General features: G+C 38.5%; 1 protein-coding gene across 1 annotated transcript; it reads right to left on the bottom strand.

The window, feature by feature from the left end:
- Positions 1 to 1,872: 1,872 nt before the first annotated feature.
- gnb3b (guanine nucleotide binding protein (G protein), beta polypeptide 3b) lies at positions 1,873 to 11,919 on the bottom strand. Its single transcript, XM_029443184.1, has 9 exons — positions 11,819 to 11,919; positions 9,080 to 9,197; positions 8,002 to 8,147; positions 7,142 to 7,205; positions 6,061 to 6,217; positions 5,873 to 5,939; positions 4,846 to 5,047; positions 3,474 to 3,690; positions 1,873 to 2,821 (listed from the first exon to the last, which is right to left on the bottom strand). Exons 2-9 carry the CDS (start codon positions 9,146 to 9,148, stop codon positions 2,715 to 2,717), a joined length of 1,029 nt encoding a protein of 342 aa, XP_029299044.1. The 5' UTR covers positions 9,149 to 9,197; positions 11,819 to 11,919; the 3' UTR covers positions 1,873 to 2,714.
- Positions 11,920 to 12,249: the final 330 nt, after the last annotated feature.

Below are 12,249 nucleotides of genomic sequence, written 5' to 3'. Positions count from 1 at the left end.
AAGAGAGTCAAACAGCTTTATGGTGAATTACCGCCACCTGTTGTTACAATGAAGTATGACATCCTCTCTGAACTTTCCTTTTCTACTTTCTTCTCCCACTTCACCATATTTCTAAAGGGGAAATAATACTTTTTACTCCACTAGATTTATATGGTGCGATTACTAGTTACTTATGTGAATCTTGTTCCACCATCCAGGACAAAGCTAATGGAAAATGTGTTGATTATTATTATTATTTATTATTATTACTATAAAATATAATATTAATAGTTATAGTATTATGCATTTCAATCACAAACACAATTGTTTTCCCAACTAACTAGTAAAATGCTGAAGTAAAATGCTGAAAAAAGTGAAATAAAACACAAGTATGTCTTTACACATCTCTTTTTATGGACAAAAGCAATATGTAAAACCAAAGATTAAACTATTTACATAGGCTATAGCACAAACATAGTTTTTTTGAAAGATGAATCAGTGAAATAAAATGTATGTACATTTTATATTCCCTTTGTGCATTGGTCTTCTGTAAAGGCAATGGTTGTTTTGGTCTGAGAGTTTGCACTTGGGAGTCTGTTGTACCTCTGTGTTGAATTAGGCCATTGTCTTATTTGCTTAATTTGTAAAGGATCTGCTGTTAAAGACTTATGCTCTAAAAACGGAAGAAAGTCAGGCTTTTAATAAAACATGGAGCTTCACAGACATTGACATACATACATAGATGAATAAATAAATACATCTCTTTTTCTCCTGCTCAAGAAAGGTGTGTCCAGACACCAAAAATAAAGTCTCTAAAAGACTTAATTTGAAATATTTTATTCATTCAGTTAAATAGTTTAAGTCTCGTTTATTATTGTAATTATAAAATTCATATTATTGCATTTCAGGGTATTCTTTGTTTGCATTTAACTGCATTATTTCTTATTAATGCTTCTCATCTGTGTTTCATGGTGCCAGTCATGGCAAAGGGTCGGAAAACCAATGCCAATGTCATATTTCAGTTTTTTCTTTTAAATACATTTGTAAACATTTCTAAAATCCTGTTTTTACTCTGTCATGAGAAGGCATTAGGTGTAGATTGGTAGGGGGAGGGGTCATTTAAACAATTTTAGCATAAGGCTGCAACATAACAAAATGTGAAAATGATGGGGTCTAAATACTTTCTAAACACAGAAAGTTGCAGAAAGTGAGAGTGGGGCTGCAGTTTGCAGTTTGGTACTGTGACATTGTAGAGCTCTAAAATGATCATATGTCTATTTCCAAACACAGAGCAACCATTTTTTCTGCTGGTCAACTGTGCAAAGTGTTGCACAAAAGTGAACTCGCTGCCTTTACACACCAAAATCAGCCAATAATATCAGATCAGAGGGTTTAGGGCTTTTTTCTGTTTGTGACAGTTTCGCTTGAATTTACTGAACAAATCTAGCAGATTTTAGAACACAATTAAAAAGGTGATGAGCTTATTTTGGCAAATTATTTTATTGGAACCAACATGTGCATGTCCTCCCTGCTGTTGTGTGCAGGTGTGAGTCATGCTGCTGCTGTGCATTGACCTTGCAAATGAAACTGCCCTCCAGACTAATTTGTCCACCAGAGCTCAAGAGCTGCACCCGCAGGGGTTGATATAACTACTGTTTCTTATATGTACTGATATTTTTTTTTATCAGTGTAATTCTTTCACATCATATTAAAGATCATCCCATATCCATTAGCACACACAAACACACAGACTCGGACATGGTGTTAATGCAGAATTCTATGTTTATTGGAAAGATTTTCAACAAACATTTCGTCTTTTGTGTAAAAGTACTACAAAATGCAGCTGAATCCAGGGGAGTAAAATGAAATTTACAGGTCTTTACAGAATGTTTTCACAGGTCAGACCGCCAACCGGCAGCCTGGCTCCACCTTCAACCCATCATCTCTTTGGGTACGTCATCGTATTATCAAGGTAACAGCGGCCCTGTTGGATCAAAGTCTGCTGGTTGTTAGCAGAGGAAGATGGCAGCTCTACCATACACATATACTCTGGATATGTGCAGCCCAAAACAAAAATAAAATGAAGAAAAAATAAAGACACTGTACAACGACTCTCCATCCTAATGTGTTAACCTATAAAATACAAATAAATGTACATATAAATCTTTTATCTAAATAAGTGCAGGGCTCTTTTACAGGTCACAGACAATAATAAAAATTAATCTGTAATCCTAGTCTTATTTTCAATATTCAAGTGTTCTTTCTTTTTTTATTGTCAAAAATCTATATGTGTTTAATTGACTTTCTCAATAAGAGCTTATTTTCTGCTCTGTAATCATTTTGAATAATGTGCTTTTTTAAAATGTATTTAATTTTTTCAGTGTTTGAATAGTCCCGACAGCAATAAAACTCTCTTGTACATGCAGCAGGATGCATCGTGCACTGTTTACCTGATGCCATTTATACAATGTGACTCATTCACAACCTCTCATATTTTGCATACATGAATAAGGAAGAAGTAGAGCGGGAGAGAGAACGAGAGGACGGAATCTGTGCTTCTCAAACATCTGCACCAAATATCATCCAACCTTACTTTGTCTTCTAGTTTATTTTCCTCTCTTCTTTTCTTCCCTATCTTCACCCTTTTCCTCTCCATTTCCTGTCCTTTTCCTGTCCTTTTCCTCCTCTTCCTCTCCTCCTCTCCCTCATCCGGTGTTTCCCTCTGCCGGGATAACTCAGTTCCACAGTTTGAGGAAGCTGTCCCAGGATCCTGTGCAGACACCCATACCGTCAACGGGGACGCCGGTGCAGCTCACCCTGTTGTCATGGCCGGACAGCACACCTAGAGGAGGAGAGCAGAGGAAGAGAGGAGAGAAGTAATGGAAGAGGTAATGAGGGGGAGAGGGAAAAAAAGGGTGAGGAGAAGAGAGGAGAGGAGGGAAGAGGAGGAGAGGGTATAGAAAAGAAAGAAAGACAGGGAAAGAAGAGGAGGGGAGACAGTATACAAAAGTAGTAAATGAAAGTGAAGGAAAAAAAAAAATGACAGAAAAAGAAAATGAAAGGAGAGAAGATTAAGGAAAGGCCAAAAGCAGGAATGGAAAGGAAAGATAGGAAAGGAGACAAGAGGAGAGGAAAGGAAGTATACGAGAGGGAGTGGAAATGAAAAGAGAAGATAGGAGAGGAGAGACTTTTATTCACCCGATCACACACCACTGAGTCGCATCTCAACTGATATTTGTACTTATTTGTATGTAAATCACATTTTTTTACCACTAGATCTTTGAAAAAATGTAGATGGTGTTTTTATCTTATTTTTTTACAGGTGTTAAACTATGTGTTGCACATTCCACTCTGAAACCTCTTCAAGACTGGAATTAGATCTCTAACTGGTGATTCTGAGTGTAAATATAGGATACATGACTCTAGGCTTTTAACAGACTTTGATTCTTTGTTTATTTATCTCTGAAATCCTGAAAGAAATCAACCCCACTCACCAACTTTCTCTCCCTTCAGTGTGTCCCAGATGTGGCAGTTGAAGTCATCATAGCCGGCAAAGATAAGGCGGCCTGAGTTGGAGAGGGTCAAAGACGTGACGCCGGCGTTCAGGCTGGAGTCCTGGTAGCCAATCACCTCCTGATCGGAGCGGATGTCGTACAACTTGCAGGTGCAGTCGTCAGAGCCTGTGACAAAAGCATTACCATTGGGGAGGAACTGCAGGCGGGGAGAGAAGAAGAAACGTTTTTTTAATATATATATATATATATGGGGTGATGATTTAAGCAAACATTTAGATCAGGGTTCTTCAACGTTTTTTAGGCCAAGGACTGATTATCTGAAAGAGAGAGGGAGCAGGGACCCCTTCTACATATGTATAAGATTTAATTGCATATTAAATTAGGCCTACAATAACATCGAGGGCAGCCTAAAGATACATACCTTTTATAGTGTTTTATGGTTATACAATACTAAGCTATTAGAATAATAAAACATAGCCATAGCTAAGTTTGCTGTGATGGATAGGTGCCGCACAGAGGTTTAGTACAGGTTAGGATTCATGGGTTACAGCAGGGTTTGAAATGAGCACCGGCCAAATGCTGGAAAAATGGCTTCTAGATTTGCTCACAAGCCCAAAAACACATTAGTAATCTATTGAGGGCAGGTAGATTTTGGAATCCCAAAAAATATATTTCCAACCCTGGTAACAGCTAGTGTATCATCATAGGCCTATTTATCTTTGCTAATAATATGTTGGATTCGTGTTACTGCAATGTGGAAACAAATGTAACAGTAACTCTGAGGACCCACTAGGGGTCACAGATCCCCTGTTGAACACCCATGGTTTAAATCATAATAAAGGACATTCCATTAAACTTTGTTATCCTGGGAGGTTTTGCAAAGAGCAATGCCACTCACACAGTCACTCAGCTGCTCCAACTTCAACAAGTGTCTTGCTCAAGAGCACCTCAGTGGTGGTAATGATGCAAATGCTGCTCTCTCACATCCCCCCTACCCAGATGTATTCTGTCTGGGGAACAAACCCGCAGCCATTATAATCATCAAAGTCCTGAAAACGTATAATTTTTAGCCATTGCCTTTTAAAAGGTGGTTCTCCATGGCCACCATATTAGGCTACACTACACAAAAAGCTAGCACCTAAGCTTCTGGAAAACGTGCATCATTTTAATGAAAAATGACTTTGCTGAAAAAACAAAGGTTGATGAGGGTCAGTCATCCCAACACATCCAAAACACAATGCAAAAATACAGCTAACATTCACAGAAGCATTGATAGAAACTAATACATAGAATAATACAGCTATAAAAGTGATGTTATTCGTGATGTGCGATGTGATGCTTCGCTCCTCACATTGATGGCGTTGATGTCGCTGGTGTGTCCGGAGAAGGTCTGCTTGCAGGTCCCTTCCCTCAGGTCCCACAGCTTGGCCAGAGAGTCACAGGCTCCTGAGATGAAGGTGTTCATGTCGGTGGAGAGAGCCAGCGACATGCAGTCTCCAATGTGGTTGGTGAAGATGATCTTCTGCTTGCCAGTCTCCAGGTCCCACAGACAGCTGGAGAGGAGAGTGTTATGAGTGCAAGGAAATAATGAAAGGAAAATGTGTCAGATCATTCTTGGGTCTCTCTTCTTTGGATCAGGTTTTACTTTCTGTGAAATTTAATTCATAAATGCCAGATTTGGAAAGGTTTTTCCTCATATTTTAAATGTTAAGAAAACTGTAAGAAGGGAGCAAATCATGGTGCATCCTCATGAAACAGTAAACTGCAGTTTCAATGAAATCTTGAAGTAGATAATAAAACTTGACAATCAGGTAATGTGAGACATGAGAACTCAGTGAGTTAAAAGTTGACATCGCCTTGCTGGGTTTTCAACACGGTGTGTGATTGTTGATGTTATATGCGTGTTGGTGTCATGTTAGTAACAAGAAAAGAGTCAAAAACAAATATGATCACAAAAAAACAATAAAACTCTGTTGCTGGTAGTTAACGCACACTTTCTCGTTTTGTATTTTTACATGTGTTAAATACACACATACAATGTCGGCTCTGCTTATGATAGAACGCTGAGGTTACCTCTTTATACAAGATTGATCGGCTGTATCAAAAATAAGTAATCTACGTAGACAGATACTGGAATGTTATTACCTCTAGTTAATGCAAAACTAGGGGGCCAAAAGATTATAACATATACTGTACGTTTCCCCCTAACTTACAGAACATATATGTAATGCTGCAACTGTGGTAGACTTTAATGAGTGTGTTTCATTTTCATTTTTCTCTAAAAACACGACATGTTGCAGATGTTTCCAATGGCATTACAGTTCATTTAGATAACCACATATTGCAGCTGATGGGCCAAACGATCACGATAAACTTACCAGGTGGTGTCACCGGAGGCTGTCAGGATCTCAGTGTCGCTAAGGAAACGGCTGCAAGACAGGTAACCTGTGTGGGAAATCAACATCTCAGTCTGACCCGACATCATTCATTCCTTTGTATGCTTTTTTTGTAACGTAAACTTAATTTTGATGTTTCCCTCAAAATGAGTACCTCTTCAGATCCTCACCTGTGTGTGCATCCAGCTCCCTGATGGTCTTGGGGCTGGCAGCCTTGATGTTGTACACTGTGCACATGTTATCCAGACCACCGCTGGCCACCATGTTACCAGAAGGGGCGAAGGCGACGCTCATCACCCAAGCTGACTTTAGTGGGACAGCAACCAACTGGGAAGAGGAAATTTAGTTGAGTTGATTTACAGCCTCCTTTACATATTAGTGTGTACCCTACATGGGCGGAAGGAAGTCATTGTTCATAAGACACAATTTAAACTCAAATATAGTATTAGGGACAGGTATAAGGATTTTCTTTTTTTTTGCAAATTTTGCATTTCAAGAATATTGTCAAATTGTCGAAGAATAAAGTCAAACTTTCAGTTGTTAGATTTATTCTCAAACGTTCAACTTCCTTTTTTTCTCATGCCTGGCATTAATTCTTCAAATTAGTCCTGATTTAATTCCTGACAAAGTGGAAACAGAAGTTAAACCATCACTAAACACTTAACTCACCACTGAAATCCAGACTAATCAAATTATTTGAGGATTAGAAGCTCCGCAACCAATCACAGACTCGGTTTATTTCCTTTATCTTAAACACTGATTTTAAAAAACATGATCAAAAGAACAAATTCCCTTTAAATTAGTTATTTAGTATTTATAGTAGTAAATTAGTAAAGACAGTCACATTTCCTGTACTGTGTGTTAGCTGCATTGCTAATACTAATACATGATAAAAAAAGATTGTTTTGCACCCAAAACTAAATATTAAAGTGAAGTGCAGCTGAAACGATTAATCAATGTCATGGCTCCGGCTTCTCAAATGTGAAGATTTGATGCTTTTTATTTTAGATATTTAAAAGAAATTCACTGGATTAATTAAATGTTACTTTTAAAACTACAAGTACGTTTTCCTGGTTATACTTACTTATACTTAAGTAACATTTTCAAGGCAGGATTTTGTACTTGTACCATAGTATTTTTACAGTGTTGTATTTTAAGTAAATGATCTGAGCACTTCCTTCACCACTGGATGTCAATATGTCTGCAGATAAGAATTTTGAAATACAGACTTAATATAGTTTGTGATCTTACCTTGTTCCCTGTGAAGGAGTCCCAGACGAGAAGCTTTCCATCCTGTGATGCACTGACCATTGACCTGTGAGAGAGACAAGTTGGACACTTTAAGAAAAACATTCTTCCCCTGATACTGAACCTTTTAGATCATTTTGCTTCAAATAAATATTGTATAATGGGCCTTTTGACATGTCAAAGCAGGAAAATGACACGTGTCGATAATATAAATGACAGTTAGCTGCTTCAGTTTCAGGGTCCTGGTGTTATGCATGCTGTCACACTCTCATGCAGAGCCATTAACAAAGTTATGTACTTATCCTACGAGTTGGCAAAGTCTAAACGTATTTTAAAACATTCAAGGAAAACACCACCTAAGATAAGAATTCCAATATGTTATTTCTATGGCATAGTAGAGTTTTTGTGAATATGAAATCTCTCTCAAAGCCAGAAACCAGAGATGTTAAACGTGTGATGTCATCAAGTATAAAGTCCGGAGCTGCTCCATTGACAATGAATGGGAGCCTGAGTTTGTGGACCCACAGACTGTTTTTTTGCCTTTTTTATACCAGAATTAGCTTCTGTCAATGTCCCAATATACTCAGAACATTCCCCTGGGTGCTATCAGTGTCATCTGTAACATCGTTCCCAATTCATTGTCTATGGAGCCGTTCAGAATTCATACATTCGAGTTTAAGCACTCTATCTCCGCTTAAAATCTCTTTTTGGATTTGCTAGAGATTTGTTTGTGTTTACTTATATTCTTGGACTGTAGGAATAACATGTATGGATTTTGAAAATGGGCGTTGATCCCTTTTAATATGCAGTGTGTGTGGGGGTGGGGGGGGGGGGGGGGAGTCCTGACACCTCCTCATCCTCACCTGGAGTCAGTGGCCCAGTGCATGGCATAGATTTTAGCCAGGTGACCCTTGAGTGTCTTCCTGAGCTTCAGCTGGACTCGGCCCACCTCAGACGCCCCTCCTGCTGCTGCCGACATGCTGCCGTCATTCACAGCCTTACGGGCCGCCTGGTGGTCACACAGGGAATTGCATGAAACAACAGTTTTACTGTAACAAACAATTCAATGATAATCAATAATATTTATACATTATAAGTAAACTATAATTTATGTTATTTTATCATTACTTTGTGTAATTTGAAATATTTGTATTGTATCATAGCTGATAAGGGATGATGACAATTTCATTCTGATTTCTACTGTTTATTAATAGTTTATTGTTGCACACATTATAACATTTTATATAGGCCTACATTATTCAATGTTTCTTTATGATTGTCAAAAGATTTGGAAAAATCTATAAATATTATATTGATAGATACCAATCTATACCAGAAACCAATTATTAACTATTGACAAAGTATTAACTATCTTTCTAAATATTGTTTATCGATGCTTAACAAAATGTTTACTAACTGTTTAATGTGATATTATAATCACAATAATCAGTTGCAACTTTATAATAGCCATCCGAATAATGTTTTGTAGACGGTTTATGAAAACAATTATTAGTCGGTAACAACATAGTGTTACAAATATCTGCTCCGTCTATCTATATAATGTTAATCGATGTTTTACAAAGGATTTATTAAAGATGAACTCATCATTTAGTTCTTAATATAGTATATCAAATGTTTTAATGTGTGCAACAATAAACTTTCAAAACATTATTAATAATTAATTAACTATTAATTTAGCTTTCATTAATGATGGTTATTATGAGTGTCACCGGCAGTAATGGTATTAACTAACAAGATGACGATTATTTTAACTATTGTCACCGTCCATGTGTTTCCAATTTTGATGTTGTTTAATTTTTTATGCATACCTAAAGATGAACTGTTTCTTTATGTTTTGTGTAATCGGGCGACACAATCCATCCACATATTTTAGCATCTTTCAATCCTTCAGTACTGTGTGTTTTCCAGGAAGCTGCTCACCTCAATCTGTACACGGAGGCCATCGCACTCCTTTTTCAGTGCATCAATTTCAGCTTTCTCAGCTGCCATGGCGACGGTTGCTCGGGGATGTTACTGACGGAGAAAAAAAACTGTCACTCTGAAACAGGAAAGAGAGACAAAAAGAGAGCATGGGAATAAAGAGGAAGAAGACAATAAAACGACAAATCAGCACGACAGCTCCTGAAGGAATGGACATAAGACTTTTGTCAAAGTGCTGCAGCACATTACGGGACAGATACACAGAGATGTACTGCCCAGACTGTGCTCCACTCAGTGACCCTGATGCTTCGATCTGGAGCACTTGAATTGCTGTTACACCATCAAGTCTAGAGCAAAGATTAGACACATACCTGACGGGTTTAATCCCCCTCTAAACCAAAGTTGTAATGCTGTTAGCTCTCATAGTAGTCCTGCTAGGATGTACAGAGTGTGAAGGGAGGGAGAGATGAAGGAGAAAAAGATATGGGGAGAAATAAGGACAACATGAGGGGAAAAAAACATTCATGGTAGGAAAGAAATAAAAGAAAGATTGCACAAAGAAAACCAAAGTATAAATGTAAGAGAGACAGGGTTGGAAAGAAAAGAAAGAAGCAAAGGAGGGCAGGAAGTGAAGAGGGGAGATTAAACCTAATAGAGACTTTTACAATGTATGCAGCATGTGATGTAAAATCATTCCCCGGAACTGTAACAGTGAAATTCTGGCTTAAATCGTTTTAATGTTCAAGTTGAGATCAATCAAAAATCACTAGAATATCCAAATAATAAATCTCCTCTTTGATGTTTACTCACTGACTCTGACATTACTCTATACATTCTTTAACTGAAGGAGTTTATGACCAGCTCATTTTTTGGTGGTGCTTTGGGATTCATTTTCTAAAGAGATCTAAAGCATTTTGTGTCCATCATTTTCCAGATTAAATTAAACTTTTATGACCTTGTTGGGTCCTTACTTGTTAACTACCATCAGCTATGTAAGGTCAACTCTTTTGGGGGGGTGGGGGGCAGAGCTTGGACCCAGAGAAATGTACATGGGGTTCAATAATACTATCATTTTCAATAAACAATATCACAATTAAGGAACAGCCAAGCGAGAAGGGTCGAATGGCCGTGTTTGTGTAAACCTTTTACCTCTAACCCTTTAACTGACTGCTTCCTTGACTTCTACATCATTTTTCGTTTCAAGCCCTGCGTGCTTTAGTGTATGTGTCTAATACTCTGTAATAGGATACTGACGCCTCACTAATTTAACCCTAAACGTGTGTTATCTAATGATCTATAACAGTTTCCACCCTTTCTCACATTAGTATTACACTCATATATTACACATTTTAGATTTGAAAATGAACCATCACTTGCCCATTAGTTGTCAAATTAATTTGTCAAGCAGAAATGTCAAATATTCCCGGCTTCCAGCATCTTAAATGTGAGGATTTGTATTTTTGTTTTGTTTTATATTCTCATATAATTGATATCTTAAAAAAGAAAGTGGACAAACCTAGCATCTTTAAACTTTTTTCTGACTATTCATAGACTTAACAATTATTGGTGAATAAAATAAATCAATTAAAATAATAACTGACAGTAGAAAGTTGCAGCCCTATACATACTGTATGTGTCTTTCTCTATAAAATCAAGAAATCAATTTAAAAGTAGAGTTGAATGCTGAGGTCTACGTGCAGGTAGGAGCTTGACAGGATGCAGGATGGAGGGTGGAGGATATGGGAGGGGCAGTGGTGGTGGGCGGAGTTGGGGTTGGTGGCTACAGGGCTTTAAATCCCAGGCAGGAGATCTTAAGGGAAAGCTTTACCGGTGAAATCTCCTGTCATCCGATTACTGACTGCTCTTTACCTCGGGATCAGAGAGAGAAGGAGGGAGGGTGATGTGGACGGTGGGAGACGTGGAGGGTCTGTTATAGTCAAACATCAGCAGCTCCTCCTCTACTGTCCCCTTCTCTTATTTAACGGAAATGATGGCACATGTGTGCACTCACAATCTCAAGTGAAACCAATTTGTAAAGCTAAAAACAACTGAAAACTATTGAAAAAGTGTATCAGTAAAAAAGAAAACCCTGTTTGCAATAGCAACCCAAGCAATATCAAAGCTGCAGCATCGAAATCTGCCAACTAAGTGAGCTGGATGACGTTTGGCCTTGTGTGATAGATCAGGCTGCAGCTTACTGCTGCCACACCTGAGGCACCAATCCTCTTTCGCAGCGTCCCTACAATCCAAAGATCACCTTCAAAGGGTTTAAGGAATCATTACTTTGGATGCAATTGTACACAGGACTGATTCTATGACACAAAACCGAGGCTTCAACATGCCTTTAAAAAAAATATTAGGAAAGAGTGTAATAGCCGTGGCCACTGAATTTGATAAAAGAAGAGTGAGCATTGCATTGCTCATGCTTCTCCAAACTCACTGCAAATACACAAACAGCTGAAGCTACATTTCATGGTTTGCGGGCAGCCATGTGCAGGAAAAAAATACCAATAACAATACAAGTTTCCCATAACTTCTGTGTTGCACAGTGAAACTAAAGTCCACTTCCTGTTTGTCAAATTTCACAAAAACAAAAATCCACTTCCTTTTTAACAAAAAATCCCACAAATTAAGATGATGCAGCTTCAAAGTGTTTCTTCACAGCTCCAAACCTTCTCCAACAGCAGAGGAAGCACCTGAAGAGAGTGCAACTGCAGAAGCAGAGAAGAAGAAACTCACCTTTTCTACACACAACGTGCTCCCTTCTCTTCTTCTGCACCTGTGCAGCTCCTGGTCCCAGACACCTCCGGCTCTGCGTTCCCCTTTGAGCTCTTTTAGATTCCACAATCCCAGGGTGCACAACCTGCTCGCTGGCTCCTCCGACACTCTCCCCCGGCAGACTGATAGCAGCTTATGCTTGTGAGAAACTCTCTCTTTCTCTCTCCCTTCCTCCACAGTGAAGAACAGATGAGGATTGGAGGGGATGAAGGAGATAAGGGATGAAGGGATAAAGCTCAAAGATGGAAATAGAGAGGGAAGGAGAGGGAGAGAGAGAGACAGGGAGAGGGAGCGTGGCGAGAGGAGGTAGGTAAACCGATTGGAGGGAGAAAATCAAGTTATGAGGTCAAAAGACAGGAGCAGGTGAAGAAATAAAAGAAGAAGGCAGGAAG

This window comes from Cottoperca gobio, chromosome 11, assembly GCF_900634415.1.
Source record: "Cottoperca gobio chromosome 11, fCotGob3.1, whole genome shotgun sequence".
NCBI classification, from domain to species: Eukaryota; Metazoa; Chordata; class Actinopteri; order Perciformes; family Bovichtidae; genus Cottoperca; species Cottoperca gobio.
Note: the sequence above shows the minus strand (reverse complement) of the source record. Positions and strands in the feature narration are given on the sequence as shown.

Coding starts and splice junctions, on each gene's coding strand:
- gnb3b (XM_029443184.1), bottom strand. CDS start 9,148: ATGGCAGCTGAGAAAGCTGAAATTGATGCACTGAAAAAGGAGTGCGAT. Junction 6,218..7,141: donor ACTCCTTCACAGGGAACAAG/GTAAGATCACAA, acceptor TCCTCTTCCCAG/TTGGTTGCTGTCCCACTAAA. Junction 2,822..3,473: donor ACTGAAGGGAGAGAAAGTTG/GTGAGTGGGGTT, acceptor CTCCTCCTCTAG/GTGTGCTGTCCGGCCATGAC.